This window comes from Ochotona curzoniae, unplaced genomic scaffold (genome assembly GCF_017591425.1).
Source record: "Ochotona curzoniae isolate NIBS_2020 unplaced genomic scaffold, NIBS_Ocur_1.0 scaffold_4701, whole genome shotgun sequence".
Lineage (NCBI taxonomy): Eukaryota > Metazoa > Chordata > Mammalia > Lagomorpha > Ochotonidae > Ochotona > Ochotona curzoniae.
Window position 1 is genome coordinate 58,379,165 of NW_024467122.1, and position 23,430 is coordinate 58,402,594.

Below are 23,430 nucleotides of genomic sequence, written 5' to 3' on the forward strand. Positions count from 1 at the left end.
ATGCAGCTCCCAGGAAGAGGTGGTGATGGCTCAGGTGTCTGGGTTCCTGTCACTCATGTGGGAATCGTGGAGTGAGTTCCTGTTTCCCAGCCTACCTCTGACCATTACGAGCAGTTGGGAAGAGAACTTGTGTATAGCAGTGCTACCTCTTTCTTTGTCTGTCTCATAAATCAATACAACTAAAAAAACAAAAGTACTTCAAACCAAAACTATATGGAGGACTTCAGCTCCATGTGAGTCCAGGCACTTGCTGCCTGTTCAAGTCCATCCAGAGAGAAGGACGCCCAGGCAGCAGCAGCAGTGCTGACCAGTCCAGCCCTGGGGAGAGAATCAGCCACCAGAGGAATTACCCCCGCATCCCACGAGAGAACCCTGGAGTAAGACCCACTGTGCCAAGTCCGCTCAGCCTGGAATGTACCATTTATTAAGCCACTAAAGTGTGAGAGACAACCACAGCTTCACTGCACCAAGCAAGTGTTCTCACTATTACTCCACCGCACATAGGGGAGAGCTGGTGCCTGGGGACTTTGCTGACACATGCAAGCCCACACGCTGATATTTTGATGCATGAAAAAAAAAATGACAGTATACGTATAACAACCAAAAATTGCATCCTAGGCTATGAGGTGTCACCAGCAACACACAGGCCATCAGTGGACAGAGGTCATCAGGCCATACCTAGACAAAAGGAATCCTGTTGGGACATGTACTGGTTCAGAGTCTGTGAAAATTCTGGAATCCTGCCAGCCATGCCCAGCCACCTGCTAGGTCCAGTGTATCACAGAGGGGAGGTGCCACTGCCCCAAATTCTTCCCACCTGTCCACTTCTTGAAGCCCCAAGGCAGCTGTGATGCCAAACAGCATGGGCACCACTGGGCTATGCATTGTTCCTCCCCTCAAACCATGTTTTGTCTGTGAGCAGCACCAGGACTGGAGACTTGGCAATGTGTCATTACTTGTGAAGCCATGGGAGAAACACAAATTGATGACTTTTAAGAATCAGGGATGGTTTCATAGCAGAGGTGATGATCTTTACCCACAGGGTGGCTAGGGGTTAAGCAACAGAGAACACAGGGAGAGAGAGAGAAAGAAAGCAGGTGTGATACTGACCAAGCACTTTCCGTGTGCCTGGTGAGTGTCAGGGCCTTGCTTACACAAGTTGGCGGCCACCTGGTGATCATGAGAGGTAAGCTGGATGGCCATTCTACAGATCAGAACACGGTCTCAGAGAAGAGGCCTTCCTAATGCCGTGTCCACTAAGAGTCAAAATCTGTTGATTTAGTCCCAAAGCCTACTTCTGCTAAGTCATCCTGCTAGGAGGAGAATGTTATAAAGGTGGGAGGGGCACTCAGAAGGTAAGAAGACTTAGGGGATGGGATGGGCAGGGTATGTGAGCCAAGGTCCCTTGGAGCCTGGCTAGATGGGGCGCCCTGTCCTCTCCTTGTAACTGTAACCCCATTTAAGTGGAGTATGTTCTATAGGCTAAAATGATAACTGCGATTCTTTTGAGATAACGTTGACCAACAGTAAAAGTGTGTATCTGATCATGATGAAATATGTAAACCGTCTTCCTCCTGGAAGCAGTATTGAGAAAGCAGCAGAACCTGTCTGCCTAAAAAAAAAAAAAAATCTTGTTTTCTGCCTTTCAAATCACAAAGACAGACACTGGTCCCCTCTACTGATTTGGTCAAATGCCTACAATGGTGAGGGCGACAAAGAGTGAGTGCCAAAGGCAGAAGTCAGGACCTCAACCCAGGCCTACACGTGGACACCAGGAATTCAACCACTGAGCCTTCACTGCTGCCCCCCAGGGTGCACATCAACAGGAAGTCGGATCAGAAACAGAGGTGGGACTTGGGCCTAGGGATTCCAGTATGGGAAGCAGACATCGCAATTGCTAGGCCAAAAGCCCACCCACCCTCCACCTCCACTGCCTGCTCTTAGATGTCTAGTTGTGCTGCTCTCACCTATTACTTTGATACATTTAACCTCAAACCTCCAAGTTTTTACATACAGACCACAACTATGAAAAATGGCAACTTTTGAGACTTTTAAAGGAGGTGAAGATGGCCTGTGGTATGATGCTGATTAGAAGATGGGACTGACTAGCAGGGACTTGTACATGTCCAGATCAAGTGGCAGGGGTCAAATTCCTTGAGCCATCACCTGCTGTAACCCCGCCCGCCCCGGGGGAGCACATCAGCAGGAAGCTAGGACTGGGAGCAGAGCCAGGATTGAAACCAGGTCACTCAGAGTGGGATGCAGGTGTCGCCAGCAGCACCCTGACTAACCGCTATGGCCAGTGTGTGTTGCTTCCAGGAGCTTTCTGAAGTGCCTTCACACGTGCCTGGCTCATCAGAAAGTTAGCTCTTGCCAGGACCCTTCAGAACACATGCACACTTGCTTGCTTTTTGTTAGAAAGTGGCCACACTCCTGGTGGGGTCTTTTCACTCACCCAGCAGCGTGAAGGTCCTCTGTGTCTCCAGCATGTCAGCTCTGTCATTCACACCCTCGATCACAGTGTTGCCTCCCATTCTCGTGTAATTGAACTCCTCCGCACTCACTGAAAGAGAAAGATGGATGACAGCCATGACCCCTAAGTGTGTGCATGTGCTGCTGTGAGAGGCAAGCTCGGAAGCTCACCCTGAAGGACCCACACCACATACTTTTACATGCTACTCCACTGCTTCCTTGGGCTTCCACAGTACAGGTGCAGCAACTAAGGTCAGAAGGGCATATGGCTGCCCGCAGCCCACAGCTACAAGACACTAAATGCAGGCCTAACTCTAAAGCTCACGGCTTTTGTTTATACACCTTACATTTTTGCTTAAAGGTTTATTTAAAAGGCACAATTACAGACAGAGAGGTCTTCCATCTGCTGGTTCACTCCTTAAATGGTCCCAACAGCCAGGGCTAGGCCAGGCTGAAACCAGGAACCTAGAACTCCATCTGGGTACCCCATGCGGGTGGCAGAGACCCAAGCACATCAGTGGGGAGCTAGATCAGAATTAAAAAAGACAGGACTCTAACCAGCACTCATATAGGATGCCAGCGTTGCAGGAGTTAGCTTAATCTACAGTGCTACAACTCCGGCCCCTTGCTTCTAACATATTGATACAGCGTTAGTGAGGTTTACTGATTGTACAATAAACTGCACACATTTCATTTGATGGGTTGTAACACATGTGCACTTACATAAAATCTTAAGATACCAATCTCATGTACATCTAACAGTTAAATAGTAGAGAACCTGTGGGACATTCCTCGATACATTGGCTATTTGTATTCTGTGTGGCAACTTTGCTAGAACTGCAGGACATGAACTTGACTCCCTGGTCCCCAGTCACCTCTGACAACCATCACCTGCTGCTATTGCCCATGCGACCCAGACAGCAGAGCCGGGCAGCATGTGATTTGAGCTATGGTGCCCAGGGCACACAGTTGGCTTTACATCGTTGCTGCCCCTCAGATATTGAATTCATTATGAGGACAGATAATGAATACCCCTGGGATTATTACAGAAGTTCAGATCGTGATAGAGAGGCTGTGTTTAGGATGGGGAAGCTGGCTGTACATCTCGGAAGCAATCTAAGGGAGTTCAAATAAAAAAAGCAAGTTTGGGGCTGCCAGCAGTGAGCCCCAGTTGTTGTGAGAGAGGGCTTCCACAGGTGGAAGGTGACTCTAGCCAGACGTTTGACACCCCCACAGCAAGCCTGGAAGGACAACCATGGGACTGCAGAGTCCCCTCTCACAAGGCTTCTGGGCCCGCTCCAGCTTCTCTGTGGCACGCATCAGCTCTGCCCCTGGAGCCCAAGGGTCTCCCATCTATGGGTAAGTCACTTCCTTAGGAAGTCGTGTTACTGTGGTAGAAGCAATCGTGTTGGATCTGAACGTCCACGGGATGGGGGGCTCCTCCCAAAGACCCCACACATACCCAGTCTGAGATGTTTAAATTCCGACTGCTGTGCACATGCACACAGCTGATAGAAAATGTGGTAATTCCGTTCATTTTCTGCCTGTAAAATAAAGAAAAGTCCTCAACACCAAAGTCTACTTTTTATAGGTGAAAATGCCAGGTTTTCAACAAGAGGGTGCTAGCCGGCCAGCCTGGCATGGCAAGGCCAGTCTGCTGTCACGGACACTGGGATTTCTGGCCAGTGGGAACTTCCTCACTCCTGGGTGACCCGAACCCCTCTGAGCAACAATGCAGAGAAAGTTTATTAGATTCCAACAGTCTACATGATGGGGCTGATATGATTCCAACTGGCTGGCACTGTTTAATAAACTCTGCAACACACAAAAAGACTTCTGGCTGCTTTCCAGCTGGGCCCCAACTCTAATAAAGCCCTTTGGTTTCCTTAACAAAAAAAAAAAGCCTCTATCTTAAAGCCAGCTTCCTTAATGCTAATCCTATTCCCTTCCTGATAGAAAATCCATTCTGACAGCTTTGTTCCAAAAGGGTTTTTTTTTTGAGTTCTTGAAAGAAAAATTTGATATTCAAACTATAAAGAATCTTTTAAGAGCCCCAAATGAAGAAGTAAAAACCATTTCTCTCCATCATATATTACTACCACTATAGTAACTATTATCTTTTTTTTCTTTTTAAAATAATATTTTATTGCATTTATTTTAAAGACACAGTGACAGAGAGAAAGAGACAGAGAAAAGGAAAGGGAAAGAAAGAGACCAACTCATTCCCCATCTTCTGGTTAACTCTCCAAATGAACATAATGGCTGGGACCAAGGCAGACCAAAGGCCCACTCTGGTCCCCATACAGGTGGGAGTATTGTGCAAGGGCCCAAATACTCGGGTTTGTCATCTACTGCTTTCCCAGGAGCATTAGCAAGAAGCTGGATTGGCAGCTGAGCAGTCAAGACTTGAACCATCACTCTAATATGGGATGTGCAGCTCTCTCCCCCATTTCTATTTTTAATTGATAGGAAGAAAAAAAAATCCAAAATGCAAATGAAAGAAAGAAAACCCTGTTCTTCATGTCATGAAACAATGTGCATCTGTAACTAACACATACAGAAACCTACACAACCCTGAAATAGCCGGGAAAGAGGAAACGTGGCGAATGCTTTCAGCCTTACCTGGAAGACAACTCTGGATTTTTCCAGGAGGTAAGTCCGCATATTGGCTCCTATGATCTGATTCCTCTTGTCGAAACTGATTTCCGTGTATTTCCCAAAGCGACTGCTGTTGTCATTGCGGGTAGTCTTGGCATTCCCGACAGCCTGCGAAACACGGGATGCTCTTTAGATAACGACAAAGATCTTCACTTCAAAACAACTGGCTTGTGTTTTGAGCACAATTCAGTCCTGTACACCGGGGAGGGTCTGGTTAGTACAGGGAGCAGGGAGGCAGCGTGAAGCTTTGGAGTGTACCACTGTGTCCCTAGCCTGCCTGCAGGCTTCCCCTAGTCCTAACAAGGAGACACTGGCGAGGCTCCCAAAGTCAGCATCTTCTGGGGCTGCATGGCCCCACTGCCATTTTTTGCTACTTGGGCACTGCTGCCAGGGCAGTTCGGGATTCAAGCTTCAGGTTCTCACACACATCTCACTGTTAGGGATGGAATGTATACATTCCCCCTCTTAGCCACAGATGCAAATGTTGGAATCTAACGCCCATGAACTAGTATTAGTGGGTAATGTCTTTGGCTGGTAATTGCAACATTGTAGGGCTAGAACCCTGGTGAGTGGGATTCTAGTGCCCTTATCACACAAGAGACCCCAGAGAGCTCCTGGGCTCTTTCTGCCCTTTGGAGACACAACTAAAGAGGTTGTCAATCTGCAACCAGAGCCCGAGTACACTGGCCCCCTGGCCACATGGCTGTGAGCACAACCTTCCTGCTGAGGAGGCACTCAACACTTTGTCGCTTTGTCACAGCAATCTGGATCAGCTGCCGCTGGTGGAGCTGAGAGGGTTAAATGAGCTCCCTCATCTGCGCCCTGGATAGTGCAGCACTCAATGAAAAGTTCCTAGCCCTCACCCTGGCCTTCACTTCTACTCTCACTCCTTCCTGTTTCCAGTCTTTGGCTTCTGCTTTGCTTTCCCCCACCCCTCCCACTCTCTGGGTGTACTGTCTGCTTCCGGCTTCTGCTCTTGAACTCCACTTCAACTTGGCCTGTGCCCTTCCCCACCCAGAGCACCCTCCCCCTGGAAGGGCCCCCTCCTTCAGATACCTGCTGCACTTGCTGTCCAGCTCACCACACTGCCTGTCAGCATGCACTATGTGCATCATGGGCTTGGTAAGAAAGGCGAACAAACAAACAGTGGGAAACAAACTCTGAACAAACAAGCCACCAGTGACCCATGGGGCATTTAAGGCAACATTGCCCGTGGGCAATCTCCCACCATAACTTGGATTGTACTTGACATTTTTATCTGGTGAGCCCATGCCTCCACACTATGAACTTTCAGTTTCTCAGCTTTTTACCCCTTCTTCCTGAATTTAGAAACAGGCCCAAGGACCCTCAAATGTGAAGATGGGGATCTCTTTCTTTTCCCATGAACAGCCCCTGACGGTTTTGAGTTACAGAAGCAGAGAGAACCAGAAGGCTAAGGTTCTTAATGATCCAGTATGAGTCCAAGCAAACTCAAATCAACCCTTTTTGCATCGCACGAAGAGCCTCCAATGGGGCAGATGGGGCACGTGCTGAGCAGTCAGGTGGCAGGACTACACCTGGAGCTTATCCCACCAGAGCTTTCCCAGGCTGCTCAACGGTACATGGAGGATGGTTCCCCCAGCGATATAAATCTCCACAGGTGACTCTAGAGGTCCGAGGCAGAGCGGAGGAGGAATACCTGGGACACTCCACCCCAGCATCCTCCTATGCCCAGAACAGACAGCCTGGCTCCATCTTGCCCCCATGGGTGTGGGCCCTGAAGGGCTGGAGCCCAGCACTGGCAAGAACAGCATATTCACAAAGCCACCCGCAACTGATCCCAGCCGCACCTCGGTGATGGGATTGGACGCCAGGACCTTGTCCTCGATGTGCGCGTCGCTGCTCGACTTGCTGACTGTGGCGAAGTACCGCATGGCATAGCGAGCCGACACAGTCTTCCCAGCACCTGACTCCCCGCTCACGATGATCGACTGATTTTTGTTGTTTCTAAGGCAAATACAGGAATAGGGGTTAGATGTTAACTTCTTTGTACTACCAAGGCATTGGTGATGTTCTTTAGGAAAATTCAGATAAACTGGAAGGAAGGAAAATCTATTCCATTGCTCTAGGGGTGGACAGTGTCTGACCTATAGGTTGTATACAACCTGCCAAGGTAATGGCAGGCAGCATGGGAAAGCCAACAATTCCGCAATGGCTAATTCTTAAATCGATCATTTTGTTTGGCCCACAAATGATGTGACAGATATTCAAATGCCTGTGGCAGAAAAAAGGGCTCCCCAGCCTTCTGTTTACTATTCCTTAACATTTCCTTCTCTTTTTCAGAACACACAAGTCTGTTCCCTGCCGTGTCCTTGGTGTTGAGTCCCCAGGGAACCAATCCCAGCTTCAAGGGCCCTTGAGGGTGAGTTGGCTGGGAAGGTGTTCACAGCTTAGCGACAGTATCAGAGGGAAACAGAAGGGAAGTGAAGAGGAACCAGGGGTCAGTTCATCCCCTTGGGGTGGAGGGAGGGTTCCTTTCCCAGTTCTCTCATGGGCCACCCTTGTGGCCTCCAGCCACGACTCTGATGGTGCCTGGGAAACGCTGTCTGCCAGGGGTGCTCACGAGGGACTTGGTGACTACTTCTGCCCGGCACAAACCAGCATCCCAGACTCCCAGTGGGAGAGCAGGTCTGCCCGCAGCACCAAGCCCTGTTACACGGCCTAAGTGTAGATGTGCCCAGTCTCCATCATCAGGAACTGTGGCGGACCTTGCTGGAGGCGGAGGCAGTGGAAGCCCAACCTACCAAGCGGCCCTCTCTGCACAACAGGCTCAGGCCTTGTGTCAGCTCCTTTCTGCACATCTCACTTCTAGCAAAGACAGTTTCAAGATATTATTATGAGGGTAATTTTGTTCAAGTTGTGCTTGGGAACATAAGTGCTCTGTAAGTCAACACGCTCTTGTTACGTAATTGAGACATTCAAAATAAGGTACCAAATAGGCCAGCTCCTTGGAATAGTAGGCTAAACTTGTGTCCCATGGCACCAGCGTTGCATAGGGGTGCCAGTTTGAGTCCTGGCTACTCCCTTTCTGATCCAGCTCCCTGCTAATGGCCTGGGCAAGTAGCAGATGGATGATGTCTTTGAGCTTCTGCACCCATGAGCAGACCCGGAGGAAGTTTTGGCTTTGGTTTGGTCCAGTTCTGGCCATTGTAGCCATTTGTGGAATGAACCAGAGGATGGAAGATAGGTCTCTCCTTTTCTCTATAATTTTGCCTTTCAAATAAAAATTTTAAAAAACTTCAAAGTTTTTGAGTTTATTTTTAGGGAAAAAAGTAGAAACCCACACAAGTTCTTTTCACAATGTTTTTTTTTCCATGTAGGTTTGGAAGACCCCTCATGTACCTGTTTTACAGATGAATAAAACAGGGACTCATATAGGCAGCGTGACATGAACCAAGACACAGAGCACAGTGCCACCCATGCGGGACGGAACCTTGGAGTCAGAGCTCTTGATGCAATCTTTTCAAGGAAGTGGGACCTCTGAAAAGGTGGGCAGCAAGCCCAGTGTGGAGTAGGGCTGCAGGGTGAAAGGCCAATGTGCCCCGACTCCCAGTCTAGCACCAGGCAAGCCCAACATGAACCCTTCGTGCAGGAAAAAACCACACAGTCCAGTTACGTTTTGCTTCACTGTCAGAGGCACACCAATCTCCAAGGTGACAACTGTCTCTTCAAGCTTGAACTTGGCACAGCTCTTCAGTACCCAGCAGTTCATCTGCTGGATACCTTGTGTCTAAGCACAGAAGTTCCCAGGGAGTCAGGAAAAAAACAAAACAAAACAAACAAACAAAAAATGTACCCGAAGTTTTGGCCTTTTAGGATAGGAAGGAATCTGGTGCAGCAGAAAACAGAAAACAGTAATTTCCCATGTAACATCTATTTCCCACGTAACATCTACCTCTCCTTCCTTCTTAGAGACTACACGGCACTTGTTAGTTGATGCTAACCATATGTTGCTGGGCTGAAGACTACACATCCCAGCTTCCTTTCTATCCTGTGTGTCCAGATGTGTCCAGATGTGGTCACATGAGTAGGTGCTAGCCAATGAGCTGTGAGCAGCAGCACTTTGTGGGACTTCTCAGAAGTTTCCCTAACTTGGAGGAGTGCATCTTTTCTATGACCCAGCATACGGAGGAGGTGACCCAGCAGACACTTGGCCCTGAGGATGAAAGTTTCAGCTCAGGGACAAGGGAGCTGGATAGCTCTTGGGCTCTGATGATTTGGATGAGGTACAGGGCAGCCTGAGAGGGCCCATCAGACTCCTTTGCGATGGAGAATCACACTTCGCCCTTGGGCAGGCTATCTTATGGTCCCTGGATCCTGGGCACTGTGTGAGTGTCAAGCTCACAGACGAGGGTGCAGAGCCTGGGGAGTTGAGGGGTGATGCATGAAGGGTTAGTGGGTCCAGGTCCCGGACCCCTGGCTTGCTATCTGCGACAGGAGGGCAATGATGGCAACTCAGCTGACTTCACGGGAACAGTGCAAGACTCGAAGGAAACTAGCATCCAGAAAAGCCCTTGTGCAAACTGAAGGCATCTCTAGAGATGAGGTTTTTGTGCATGTTCTCTAGGAAGACCAGGATGCCCAAAGTTCTCCAAAATCCAAGCAGTAAAAAATGAGGATTAAATACCAAATCTTTCACAGCTAAAAACCTGCATTTGTCACCAGAATCTATTTGTTCAAACAGATTTGAAGAACAAAATAAAACAAAAATCAGACATACGCATCCAAATACCACACCCTGGAGGGTAAGCCAGCCTTCCCCCGCAACCAGACACTCACATGAGAAACCCCTGCTGACTCCCAGATTGGGAGGACGGACTTGACTCCCCAGAAAGAGCACAGCCCAGGAAACTGGATCTGGACAGCTCACAGTTCAGCAAGGTGCCTCCTCTTCTAATGAGCCCAGCCTAGATCACCTCCCCTTCTCTGGGAGGGTAGCAGGTGCATGGTGCACGGGAAGCCCCAGAAGCCCCAGGAAGCTACCTGGCCATCTGCTTGTATGCCTCTTCAGCCACAGCAAATATGTGTGGGTCCATGTCGCCCATGTTCTGCCCAGAGTAGGCATGGATGATGGCATCTCCATAGATGGGCAGCTGCTTGTAAGGGTTCATAGCCACCAAGATGATCCCTGGGGAAAGAGGGGAGATGCAGCTACCAGGTGCTTTCTGTTCCCACCCCCCCACGGTTCTTTGGAGAGACTCCAGGTCTGCTGCTGCTTAAACCTTCGTTGTGAGTTTGGTCAGATGTAGGTGATGTGATCCCAGGCTGGTGGTTGGATGAGATGACAGAGAACACTCAGATCAAGAGGCTCTTTCTTGCTATTTGCTGTGTAAATCGACAATCAGCAATAAATGCCATCAGACCCATTGAGAAACTCAAACACAGCCTTTACCCCATTTCTCTGGCCTAACAAGACAGTCACAGTTCTTATCCAAGCTTCTCCCCCATTTAACGCAAACTATAGATGCTGAGTGAGAACAGGTCACACCACATCATCAGGGCGCTCTAGCAAGAAGGCAGGATGTGCCAGCGCCGTTGCTGTCCTCCCAGAACCTCCCTCCTCACCACTGTAGGTGTAAATGAGTTTGGACTCTGCGAAGCGGATCCTGAGGTTGTGGAGCACAGCGGGTTCGTGCAGGTAGCTGAGGGCCGTGAGGTCATTCTCGCCCACCAGGATGTCGGGATTGCGAAGTGGAGGCAATGCTTTTGGATCCACAGGGTGATCCAGCTCCTGGTGGCAGAGAGGAAATGAAAGTTCCAGAAGTGAGAAGATGCTTGGTGCTTCTGCCAAATCTCACTGCCCCCTAGGAGGTCATTGTTGATTGTGGAAAACAAGCTCATGTAGAGCAAAGAAAAAACACCTTTTAAAAAACATTATTTATTTGAAAGGAAGACAGAGACAGACAGCTATCTCCCAGCTCCTGGCTCACTCCTCAGACACCTGTACCAGTCAAGGCAAAGGCTGGGCCAGGTGGAAACCAGAAGCTGGGAATGCAACACAGAAATATAGTCAGAATCCAACACCTTGGGCCACCCTCTGCTGCCTCCCCAGATGAGCAGTAGCAGGAAGCTGGAATTGGATGCAGAGTAGGGACTCGAGCCCAGACACTGTGAAGTGGACTTCACTGCTACATCAAACACTTGCCCTGAGAAATAGCCTTCCAAGCTGATTCCTGAAGTTACAAAAAGTAGGAGCCAGGGGTCCAGGGTGCTGGCTGTGTTCTGGAAGATGTCTGGGTTGCCAGGGCAACCAGAGTACCAGGCTCCTGGCTTCAGCCTAGCCCAGCCCTGGCTCTTGCAGACATTTGGGGGAATGAACCAGTGGGCAGAAGATTATCAACTGATCTATCTACCTACAGTTTAAGCAGTTGGAAATAAACAGGCAAACATACTAAAAATTAAAAATAGATGCTTGAGCCTTAGAAAGTTTCATTTCTCAACAGGATACTACTGTTAAAATGACATGACCACCTCATGTCCTTTATAGCTGGAAGGTTCCAGATCCTCCACTCCAAGTGGACATGCTTGGTGATGAGAAGTCTGTGATGGAACCTGGGTGGGTGGTGGTATATCCCTGTGAAAGGGCAGGTGATTCCTCTCAGTAGCCGCCCACGTGGGCAACGGCTCATGGCTCCGTAGGCAAGGCCATCTGTTCTACACCTCGCACACTGTGGCGGGTGCCACACAGAGCTCAGTGTCTCTGTCCACTTTTTACCGCTAATGGCACGAAGTCCAGGTGGGTTAAGGTACGGAGGAAATAGGTTTGATTAGGGAATTAGCCTCGTGGCTAAGAGGCTGGTTAGGACACCTGTACCCCACGTCAGAGTGCCTGGTGTGCGGCCCAGCTTCTCTCCAGCTTCCTACCAAGGGCCATCCTGGCAGGCAGCAAGTGAGGGCTCTGCTGCTGGGTTTCCTGCCATCCCCATGGGAGGCAAAGTCTAAGTCCCCCCGACTCCCAGGCTCATCCTGGCCCAGTCCTGGCTACGGGGGGTGGGGCACTCAGGCAGAACAGCGGCAGGCAGAAGTCCTGTGTCTGTGTCAACCACTGAAATGAACGGTACAGGCTTTAAAAGAGGGTTATCTGAGGTCATGGCTCTGGCCCAGGCCTAAGGGCTGCCTCCTGTGACGGCTGCCTCCTGTGACGGCCATTTTACTGGCAGATCCCAAGGCAGGGCAGAGCATCAGGAAGGATAGAGACAGGGAGCAAGACAGTCCTCTGCTCACTACAGGGACACACTAACCCACACCTGGGTCCAGGGCCCTCGGTCCCTCCTTTCCCACACTCACAGCAGGGACTCAACATCAACAGGCACCTCAGGGAGGACACACACACTCAGGCCCCAGCACCTGGTGGTGCCACGGTGTTGCCTGAGCAGGGGAAGATGCACCTAGCATCCAGGTGGCATCCACACCACAGAAGTCTGTCCCCCTCCCTCCGATGCCAGCACAGTCCAACTCCTTCACAGTGCAGGCCGAGGGGAGGAAACGTGGACGCCAGAGAGGGCAAGTGACCCGAGCAAGGGTCCTCAGCAGCTGTGCCTCCTCCTCAGCTGCTCAGGGCGGCCCTTCCTGGTCTTTAGTCAGCTCTATGGGCTTTCTTTGGTTCTCAGTCCTGGACCAGCTCTTCGAGGCAGCCCAGCTGCTCCAGGCAGGACCACTGCGCCAACAACCCCAGGCCAGCACGCACCGCTGCTTCATTCAGTCCTCTCAGCTGCCTGCCAGGGAGCATGGACAGCACCAGGTAACGGGGCAGGATTGGAAGGATGGAGTTTACCACCCAAGGCCACACAGCGGGCCTGGCTCAAAGTCCGAGCTTCTCTGTCACCGGCTGCTCTGTTCTACAGCAGGGGAGCAGCTAAGGGCCTGGTGACAACGCACAGGCACTCAGAGCACTCCAGCGCCACTGCACCTGGTGGGGCGGGGGGTGGACAGAGGGGCTGTCCCCAACCAGAGGACTGCCCATCTGTACACTTTCTGAGAACTAAGTCAGGGAAAATGTTTCTCATTCTTATTTTTTCTGTCTTGGGTATTCTCTTTCCAGCTCAGTCTCCGTGTGTGAAGTTATGTGCAGGGACGGGGAGGGGTACAGAATCTTCAGGCATTGACAGGTGGAGGCAGAGGGGACACAAAGCAGGCTTTGTCCTTTGTGGTAGAAGCAGTCTGGCCGGGTGCCATCTCATCTGCTTCTGCTCGCTGCCTGCTGCGCCCCCCCACCCCCACCCCAGCACATTCAAGGCCAGGAATGCAGCCACCTGTAGCCCTGAGCAGCCAGCCGCTGGGGCAGTGGCGCCTTGGGATTTTTTCTCCCCAAAGCCATCTGCTCCCTCAGCAGAGCCGGGCATTGTTTGGGAGGTGCTGAAAGCAAGAGGCAAGGCCCTGCTTTGCCAGCAGAGAGATGCCGTTTAGGGCCAAGGGAGCCTCCTCCTGCATGCTCTCCTGTCTTCACACGCACCTGGAATACCCTGCCTGGCATGCAGGGGCGGGGGCCACTGTCATGTGCTCAGCAGGTGGCGTGCCAGGATTCCAATTCCGACAGTTCCTTTCACCATCTCTCCATGTGGAGGATCTCAGGACACGCTTCCCCACACCTGGTGGGGTCTGGTGACAAACGCCGAGTCCTTTCTCCATAGCAACTGCCTGCCTTTCACGTCCCTATGCTGTCCTCAGCCTCTGGCACCCAGAGGGAGCCAGGATCCTTTGGCTGCCAGGATGTCACTGCAGCCGTGGCCAGAGAGGACGACTCAGGATGAATACGAAAAACCTGATCAAACCCTTCTGAAGCTGCAGAGCAAGGGGCCCACGGCAACACAGCCTCCCGTAGGAGCAGGGTTGCAGCTTGTCCCTGGTCTGGTCTCAACTCATGCCAGGCTCCTGTTATTCCTCTGCAGAGCTGGGCTCTGGCCCCTGCATGCTTCCTCCTGGCAGGGAGGGGTACCCTACAGGTGTCCCCACATCACAGCTGCCTTCCTCGGCCCCCAGTCCCTCCCCCTCCCTCTTCCTTTACTTGCCACCCCCTCTGCCTACTTGGCTCCAAATCGCTCATCTTTTCCCAGTATCATCTCTCTCCAGGCTTCGCCTGTGAACACCTGGAAGAGCAGCACACACCAGCTACTGCACGGGGCCCTCATTACTGAGAGAAGCCTGGCTGGGGCAGGGCAGCTTGAGGGCAGGTGCATGGCGGGGAACAAGGTGGGGTGGCACAAGCACATCAGTAGATCCCGTGCCCTCCCTCACATCTCTCTCCCCACCCCCAGGCACTGCCTGTGCATGGCTGCAGCCACGGAGAGCAAGGGTCCTCACCGTTCCATCCTCCAGCAGCAGGTGCAGCACTCGGTCACCAACTCTATAGTCCTTGGCTATTTCCGCAGATTTCCAAACTTCTTCAGGATCGGGAATCCAGACCCGGTTGTACTGGCCAACAGAATAAGACAGGCTTCATTTGTCAGCACATCTCAGACAGAACCAAAGACCTCTGCAGGGTCAGACACAGAAGCTTCCATCTGTTCTCTGGGCTCAGTTCTTGTTGCAGGAACCCTTTCATCCAAAGCCAGCCTTCGTACACCAGCAAGGCACCCTGTCCAGCTGCCTCACTTTGTAGGCATCGGCACCAGGGGTGCTATGTGTGTGTGTGCCCACTCCTGGGGTGGGTGGGGCCAGGGAGTGGATGGGAAAGCCCAGAAGGGAATGTCCTGGGGTGACGGTCACATTCTCTATCAAGTCTCATGCTGCTAAACATGTTTCAAATCTCAGTGTAGATTAGGATTCGTGCATTTCACTGTCTATAAATTTTACACAAGGAGCTGTTAATACAGAATAGTGAATAACATAGACTAAAATACCTGAGAGATGTGCTGAGGTCTACAATTTTAAAACACCCCCAAAATAAAATAAATTGAAAGAAAGAACACACTGATGCACAGAGAGGTGACAGAACAAACTTTGTGAATCGAGGTGTGACATAGCCGGTCATGGCCAATGCTAAAAAGTTGTTTCGATGTGGCCTCAGATTAAAAGTTGCTGAAGGAACAAAAGAATGAGAACAAAACAAAGTGGAAGGCATTTGACCAGGCACAGTGTTGCAGGAGGAATATTAATACCAACCTCCTTGGTTTACCAGAACAAAAGGGTCACTGGTTGGATAGCAATTGTGATCAGCCTAAGTCACTTGAGTTGCTTTCATCCTTGATGGCTAGGAAAGAGCTGGAGCTGGCTGAAATGTGACATGGCAGGTCATGACAGACCCTCCCACACCGATGGGTGAACAGAGTCACCTAAACACACAGACACACCTCTGGGACATACCCACCCCACACATCCTTATTGCCAGGGCCTGCCCATTTCCTGCCTTGGGCCTGCAAGAGAAAAACATGGCTCAAATCATAAATCACGAGGCTCACTAGTGGACAATCTATCAGGAATTGCCCACTGCAGGGCTAATAAGGTCCCTGGGAGGAGCCTATTCCGAACTGCTTATCAAAGTTTACATCAGACTGTCCACTGGCAGTAACAGATCAAAGAGGGGGTGTCCTATTGGGCCTGAGCAGGAGACTGGAACGGAACTCCTCGAGGTCCTTCCATGGAAACCTGGGGCTCTCTGCCAAGGAGCAAACCAATCCTTGGGTAGGTGCTGTGGCCTAGCAAGTAAAGCTGTCACCGGCATCCCATGTGGGTTTCAGTTCCTGTTCTGGCTGCTCCAGTTTCTCTCCAGCTCCCTGCTAGTGGCCTAGAGAAAATGTCAGGAACACGGCCTAAGTGTTCAGCCCCTGCCACTCACGTGGGAGACCTGGATGAGGCTCCCAGTCTTTGCTGCCATCTGGGGAGTCAATGAGCGGATGGAGGATTCTCTCTCCCTCTGAGACTTTCATAATAAATAAATCTTTCAAAAGAAATACCAAACCCATCAATTCTCTTGTTTCATTGGTACTCCAACTCAAGCTCAGGGGCGATTACTGAACAAAACCCCACACAGAGAGACACAGGTTCTCAAAGGACAAGCCCGCAGCAGGGCCAGCACTTGCAACTCTTTGAAGCTGTCAGTTAGTTAAACAAATCCGCCCCTGAAAGCCATCCTGAACTTAGAGTGGCAACTGTCCACCGAGAGGCAGCTCAAACTAAAGCATCCCAGAGGTGTCACGGCATCAGGGGCTGGGGTCCGCTTGTCTTGTGCAGGGAGGTCTGCTGGGTAGCCCACACCCTGCTGTGGCGCCTCTGCCACCGGGTGGGCAGCCATGTGCAGCCCCGAGGCTGGAGCCCAGCCTGGTAGGTAAACAGGATCAGGGTTTACTCAGCTCCACCAAGTGTTACCCAGCTACTCCCCGCCCAGGCCAGCCTCGCATTCCTCTACCCACAAGGCCAAGGGCAGGCAGGGCCAACAGGCTGGCCTGGCCTGCGCCCAGTGCTCTCGCCTGCCTCCCGAGCTCCCTTGCCTCCGTGCTCTTCCTTCCTGGAGGCTTGCTTAGAGCTGCCAAGGGGGCAGGCACTCAGGGCCACCTCTCAAGCCGTTCTGGGGAGCATGAGGCAAAGGTTCCAGACCCCAGAGCCTTGAGTAGCAAAGAGCTTGTACTCTGTGCTCCATCTTGCCCCGATGTGCCCAGAGGAGAGAACTGCGCCCTCTCACAGTCTGCTCCACTGAGGGAGCTTCCGGCACCAGCCACAGAGAGGGCCTGAAGACTTGAGCGTCACACAGAACTACATGTGTTGCCCACCCAGAGCCGGAGGTGCCCACGCCCCTCTCCTCCTCTTCCTTTTCCCTTCTGGCTGCAGACCCCCTGCTGCTCTCACTCCCCTAGATCATGCCTCCCAAGGTCCTACCTGACCTCTTCACGTGCCAGGCTGTTTCTGGAGAATTCCACGCACTCTCGCAGTTTGCATAACTGCCCCTTTGATATCTGCAGTATGATTCCAATATGGAACTCTAGACCACATCTCAGCTCCCCCCCCCCCCCCACCGGCCTTGGATCCTCACAAATGTCTAAATGAGTGGTGAGGATGTGTTCCCCAAAGGTTCTCCTCGGCCTTCTCTCTCTGTCCCTATTTTCAGAAAACGTGGGACCATAACTGGGCTCCCTCCCCATTTTCCCACCCAGCTGTCAAGCAGTCACCAAGGGCTGGAGAACTTACCTGGTAAACATCTCTCCCCTGCGGCCCCTGCTTACCTGCTGCTGCACAGGTGATGGCCCCACCCATCTGCCTGAGGATTGTCATAGCTGACTGGAGGGGAGCCAAGAGGCAAGGAGGGAGCCAGCAGGCAGCAAACTTTGAAAGTTACCGCCAGAGGGCCCGGCGCGGTGGCGCAAGTGGTTAAGGTCCTCACCTTGCACGCCCGGGATCCCATATGGGCGCCGGTTCTAATCCCGGCAGCCCCGCTTCCCTTCCAGCTCCCTGCCTGTGGCCCGGGAAAGCAGCAGAGGACAGCCCAAAAGCTTTGGGACCCTGCACCCGCGTGGGAGACCCGGAGGAGGCTCCTGGCTTCGGATCGGCATGGCATCGGCCGTTGCGCTCACTTGGGGAGTGAATCATCGGACGGAAGACCTTCCTCTCTGTCTCTCCTCTCTGTATATCCGCCTTTCCAATGAGAAAATAATAAAAATAAATCTTAAAAAAAAAAAAAGAAAGTTACCGCCAGGCATCTGTGTGAGCAGCAGGTCTGGGTGGGGAGTTGCCATCTTAGCCCGTTTTCCCACATAAGACTCACCGTTCCAACCCACCCTGCTGCCTGTGATCACCCCAAACCACCATCAGGTTCTAGAAGATGCCATGTGGTTCCTTGCCCTGCCCCTCGAGACCCCTCCCATCCTCTTCCCATCAGTGAGTAAACAGGTCTGGGCAGTGAGCACCACTCTGACCTGTGTCCCTGCCCACTGACCCTGCACAGGTGGGGCTACTTAGAAAACAATAGGTGTATCTAACTTCCCAGAGTTGTTCATGATATTTAGAAGTCTAAATGCTGTATGGAACAGTCAAACGGGGTGCCGGGACCATGATGCAGTGGTTGAGCCTGAGGCGCTGGGATTTCATGTGGGAATGGTTTCCAGTCCCTGTGGCTCCACTTCTGATCCAGCTCCCTGTTAATGCGCCTGGGAAAGGGGCAGAGCATGGCCCACTTCAGTGCTTAGGCCCCTGCCACCCATCTGGGAGACCCAGATCAAGTTCCTGTCCCGGCTTCAGCCTGGTCCAACCCTGGCTGTGGTGGCCATTTGGGAAGTGAACCAGTGAATGGCAGATGTCTCTCCTCTCTCTCCCTCTTCCTCTTGCCTTTCAAATAAATAAAGAAATCTTTTAAAATGTAGCCAAATGGAAAAAAATTAGTCAAGTGCACTTTGACCTGATGGGAGACAGGGCCCCTGGGCTGAGGTCACACCCCTCCCGGCCTCACACAGCCAGCTTCAGCAGCGCTGCTCCAAGGGGCTGTGAGCTCACCAGCCACAGGCCAGAGAAGCAGGCAGCTGGATGAGATCACCAGGGATCAGACGGATGCCTGAGCAATGCCAGGGTAAAACGGCCTCCAGAGGCACGCCACTGAGTCTATTCTACCACCCCGCCACACTCCATTCTTGGCTTTCACCTGTATCTTATATGAAAAACAGAAAAAAAACACACACACATACATAAAATAAGTAGATGAAAGAATCAAGGGCCAGTGCTATGGCATAGCGGGCAAAGCTGCCACCTGCAATGCTGGGTGCCAGTTCAGGTCCTGGCTGCTACATTACTGCTCCAGCTCCCTGCTAGGGGCCTGAGAAAGCAACACAAAATGGCCCGAGGTGCTTAGGACCCTTGCTGCCTACACGAAACCTGGATGAAGCTCCTGGCTCCTGGCCCAGCCCTGGATATTGTGGCTGTTTGGGGAGTGAATCAGCACATACAGGATCTTTCTCTCTCCCCATTTCTCTTTTTACAACTCTTTCAAATAAATAAATAAATCTTCTTTTGTTTTAAAGAAAGAATTAATGAGCAGAAGATGATCAAGATTCAGTAAAGTTTTGGAATGCTACAGAATATGCACTAGATAACAAGATTGGAAATTTCACAAAGATAATTGCAAAGTCTGATATTGCAGTACCAAAAATGAACCACGTTAGAACAGCATCAGTATGAAAAAAAAAAACAACAAACCATCATTAAGCACTGAGTCAGATATCGTTATCAAGGGTCTTATAGACACTTCATCCTCACAAGGAACTTCTGTACCAGTAAGCACCTGACAGGTGTAAGTAACTTGCTCATGTTACCCAGTTAGTCAGCGGCAGAACCAAAACTTGACCAGAGCCACCATGTATACTAGGTTACAGGGGCAAAGGGGATCCCAGCGACACTAATCCAGTGCCAGAGGACAGTGGGGGACATGCACAGCAGACAGTAGCCCTGCTGGCCAGATCAGACTGTCGGGCATGGAAAGTTGCCCAGAAGGACAAGAGGTTGGAAGGATGCTGTCAGCTCAATCCTCCCCATCCTCAACAGGTGCCCATCCCTCTCAGCTTGCTTTCTTCTAGTTATCTCCATTTCTCTTATGTCAGCCTTCACCATCCAAGGTGCTCCGTCCGTGGCCTCCAGTCCGTTGAGAGGAAGCCCCAACAGGTGCCTTTCTCACATCTAGTTGCAGAGCTCGCTGCTTCCCTTCCTTCAGCTCTTCCCCATCTCCATGCTCCACGGAGGCGCCGGAGGCCTCTACCTTCACCCTGCCTACTTCTCTTGGCTCACCTGCCTGCCCAGTCTGCTGGTATGTGCAGCCTTTCCCCTTTGGTTATGGATTTTCCTACGTTGTGATCAGAGTACGTGCAATTTCAATGCTCTCATCTCTCACCTAAGAATCTTTCCATGTTGCTATCAACTGTTTATAAACAGCCTTTTTACTTCCAAAGTGGAAGTTTCCCCAGGCTGGCTGCAGGAATTCAGGACAAGTGCTAGCTCAAGTTGAATCTGGAAGGTGCAGGGGCAAAGCAGAGATTTCAGACAGAGGGAATGCATGGGCCAAGGCACCAAATAGTGACAGGGACAGAGCTCCGGAGAGGAGGAGATACATAACCACCGGACCGGTTTCGCCCTGTATGCTTTCTTTCAGCAGTACTGCTGCCTTGGACACTTCTAAGACATGTTGCCAAGTAACGTGGGAAACAGCTGGGTCACTTTATACTGAAACCAGCAGTGGGCACTTGGTGGCCACTTCTCCCATCTCTCCCCAACCCAGGGCCCCCCACCCGGCCTCCTCTGGCCATGTATACATGCACAGAGCTTCCCCCGTGTCCTGTCCTTGGCCTTGTCCTCTCCTCTCATCTCTGCCTTGGCTTTAATGGCCAATTCTAGGCAGGAGACCGTTGTCCCTGGAGCCACCCATCCTCTATTGCACCTAGTCAACCTGCTACCTCCTACCTCTGACCCATCTTACCAGCTACCACCACCCCCCCAACACCCTCTCCCACCCTGCTGGTACAAATGTGCAGCTCCAGGCTGCCTGGCCTCAGGCCCTGTCTCCCACAGGCCTCAGGGCACCTGGGTCCACCTCACTTCCCAAACTATGAAGCAGCTCCTGCTAGCCTATTCTAGCCTTCACAGGAATCTTCAGCTGCCACAACCTTCCCCACAACCTTTCTCTTCTCAGCTACCTCTTCACATCTACCTTGTGCACCCTGACTCTCTTGGCAGCAGCAAATGCAACTTGTTGACATTTCTCACTTCTCGTTCACCAGAACCCTCTTCAAGAGGCAAGACTGTCCTGCAGGAAATATCTCAGAGTGGTGTTGTAGTGCAGCATTAGAGTGTTTGGTGATCCAGCTGCCTGCTCATGAACACCCTAGGAGGCAGCAGGCGATGGTCCAGGTCCCCGGGGTCCACGCCACTCCAGGTGGGAGACCCGGACTTCATCCATGTGGCTAAGCCCAGGCTGTTGACAGCCTTTCGGCAAGTGAACTAGTACATGGAAAATCTTTCTCTGCTTTCAAACAATACATTTTTAAATCTTTCTAATCTTTCCCAAAACTTCCCCATTCAGTACGTGTAATATGTTTTATGGGGATACCATGCCTGTCTTCAAAGGCTGTGCAAGAGGAGACCTAGACAGGGGCCAGGCAGGCAATAGCCATGTAAGTGAGTGGGTACCGCAGCCTGGTCATCAGGGGATGAATATAACTGGCACATAGGCACTGGCTCCCACATGGAGAACCCCAAATGCCTGTTCCCTTCCCCCACTCACTCCCCTGGCACAGGGCCGTGTTTGCCTCCGGGTGAGGAATGGGCTTCCAGTTGTTCTAAAACATTGTGTGCCTAACAGTGTCAGGGAAACAGCGCTGCAGAGTGTTCAGTGTCCCCAAGCATCCCCAGTCCCAACCTTTGACCCAGGCATTCCCAGGGCTGGCATTCCACAACAGTCAGCTAGACAGAGATGGAGAGTTGGGGGAGTGAAAGGTCGGGGGTCCAGACCTTACCCCAGTTACAGAGTGAGAGAGAAAGAATTCTCTTAATTCACAGGCATGCAGCTTCACAGTGGGGGAGCGGCTCACCTCTGGGACCGACAAACAGGGATGACACCCTCCCCCCCAGCACGGGAGTGGTAGCCCAGGCTTGCGAGTGCCCTCCTGGGCTGGTATGGTCAGCTACCAAGTCCTGGGCTCCCGGAGTCTAACTGTCCACCCCAGTTTGTCACTATTAGTTTCCTACACTGTGCCTGGTCCCTGCTGCGCATTAGTCAATATTTGAGATTTGAGGCACTTGATGACCAGCTGCTCACAACTGTGTATTTTTGCTTCAGAAAAAAAAAGTTAATCATCACCAATTTTCTGTTTCTCAAGTTTAGGAGTGGTTTTGTTCAAGAATTTCTTCAGCTCGAGTAAACTGAAGATTTCAGAATTACTGTGGTATGTGACCCCACATCCTCACTATATAAATACAGAGCAGGATCAGGGCCACACAAGCACTGCCCACTTGGAGCTTTAGTGGACGGAAAGGCGGCAGAGGGGAAGTATCCTGGGCTGGCTTATATCTGTACTGTTAGATAAACAGGCAAGGAGGGGAAGGTTTGTTTAGACCATGGAAATATAATTATGTACTACTGTCGCTTATACCCACAGTAAAAGTGCCTTTTCGAGTTCAAAGCCAGGGCAGTTGGCAGGGAACAGGGAAAGTCCTCTTCTCACCCACCTAGGGGTGCAGGACTCTGGAATTCTGCAGCTGGGGGTGGGGTGGGATGGTCACGGTGGAGGATGTTGGGGGGCAGTCCATGGAGACTGGGATGAACACTTCTGCTCCCACGAAAAACACTAACATGACCCAAGTCCATGCCTGGGGATTCCAGGCGCCAAAGGCTGCCTTTCCTAGGTAAGGGAAGACAAGGTTCATCCAAGAAAGTTCTTGGAGGGCTTTTCGGATAAGCACCGAGTCCCCCCCCCCCCCCCCCCCCCCCCGGAGCGTCCAGGTGCCCGTGAGGCTGGGGCAATTACAGCCACTGCCACTGCGAGAAGCCTAAAGGCTCGGGCAGGCGCTGGGCACAGAATACTGCGGTCACAGCTGTTTAGGGGGTTCCGAAGGTCAGGGAGCTCACAGACGCTCGCCTTGCCCCCCTACTCTGCTTGGGGTGTGAGGGGCGGAGGAAGGCGCTGAGGTTGCGGGAGAGGGACACGCACGCGCGGTCCCTGGGCGCCCGGAAGCCCCTTTCCGTTTCCCAGGACGCGGAGGGGCGCACTTCCAGCGGGGCGCACTCCCAGCGGGGCGCACTCACTCCCAGCGGGGCGCACTCCCAGCGGGCAGGAACCAGACCACTCCTCAGCCTGCAGCGGGCGAAGCTGGCCCGAGTCCCCGAGACCCCGCGGGCCTTCCGCCGCCGGCCAGCCCTCCCCGCGCCAGGTGTACAGGTGTGGCCCGGGCGCCCGGGACAGTCGGCGTCAGCGCCGGGCCGCCTTCCAGCCCCGCGCCCTCCCGCAGGCCGGGCCGACCCTCCTACCTGCGTGTACAGCTCGGCCACCGCCATGGGCCCGGGAGGCGCGGCGGGACGAGGCCCGGGGGCAGCGCCTGCGGCTCTACGGGATACGGGTGGCTGGGGCCCGGCAATCAGAGCCTGGCCATCTTGCCGGAGAAGTTTCGCTGCGTGCCACCGCGCGAGGGCCCGAGGGCTCGGGGCGAGGGGAGGGCCAAGCCGTGGGATTGGTCCTGCTCAGCCCAGCGTGGCCACTGGGCGCTGCCGTTGGCCGGGGCGGGGGCTGTGGGCGGCAGGTGTCGGCGCGTAAAGCGGGTCCACCTGACGGGAGCGGCCCGGGAATGGCAGGCGGAGGT

At 52.3% G+C, this 23,430-nt stretch overlaps 1 protein-coding gene across 1 annotated transcript in view; it reads right to left on the reverse strand.

The window, feature by feature from the left end:
- The window catches only part of MYO5C (myosin VC), an 82,740-nt gene extending 59,612 nt beyond the window's left edge, over window positions 1-23,128 (reverse strand). The window contains exons 1-8 of the mRNA XM_040969641.1: window positions 23,102-23,128; window positions 14,470-14,580; window positions 10,735-10,900; window positions 10,153-10,297; window positions 6,960-7,116; window positions 5,095-5,238; window positions 3,931-4,016; window positions 2,456-2,559 (exon numbers count right to left, since the gene is read on the reverse strand). Of these exons, the coding sequence (XP_040825575.1) occupies window positions 2,456-2,559; window positions 3,931-4,016; window positions 5,095-5,238; window positions 6,960-7,116; window positions 10,153-10,297; window positions 10,735-10,900; window positions 14,470-14,580; window positions 23,102-23,128 (940 nt within the window). The remainder of the gene's footprint in view (window positions 1-2,455; window positions 2,560-3,930; window positions 4,017-5,094; window positions 5,239-6,959; window positions 7,117-10,152; window positions 10,298-10,734; window positions 10,901-14,469; window positions 14,581-23,101) is intronic.
- Window positions 23,129-23,430: the final 302 nt, after the last annotated feature.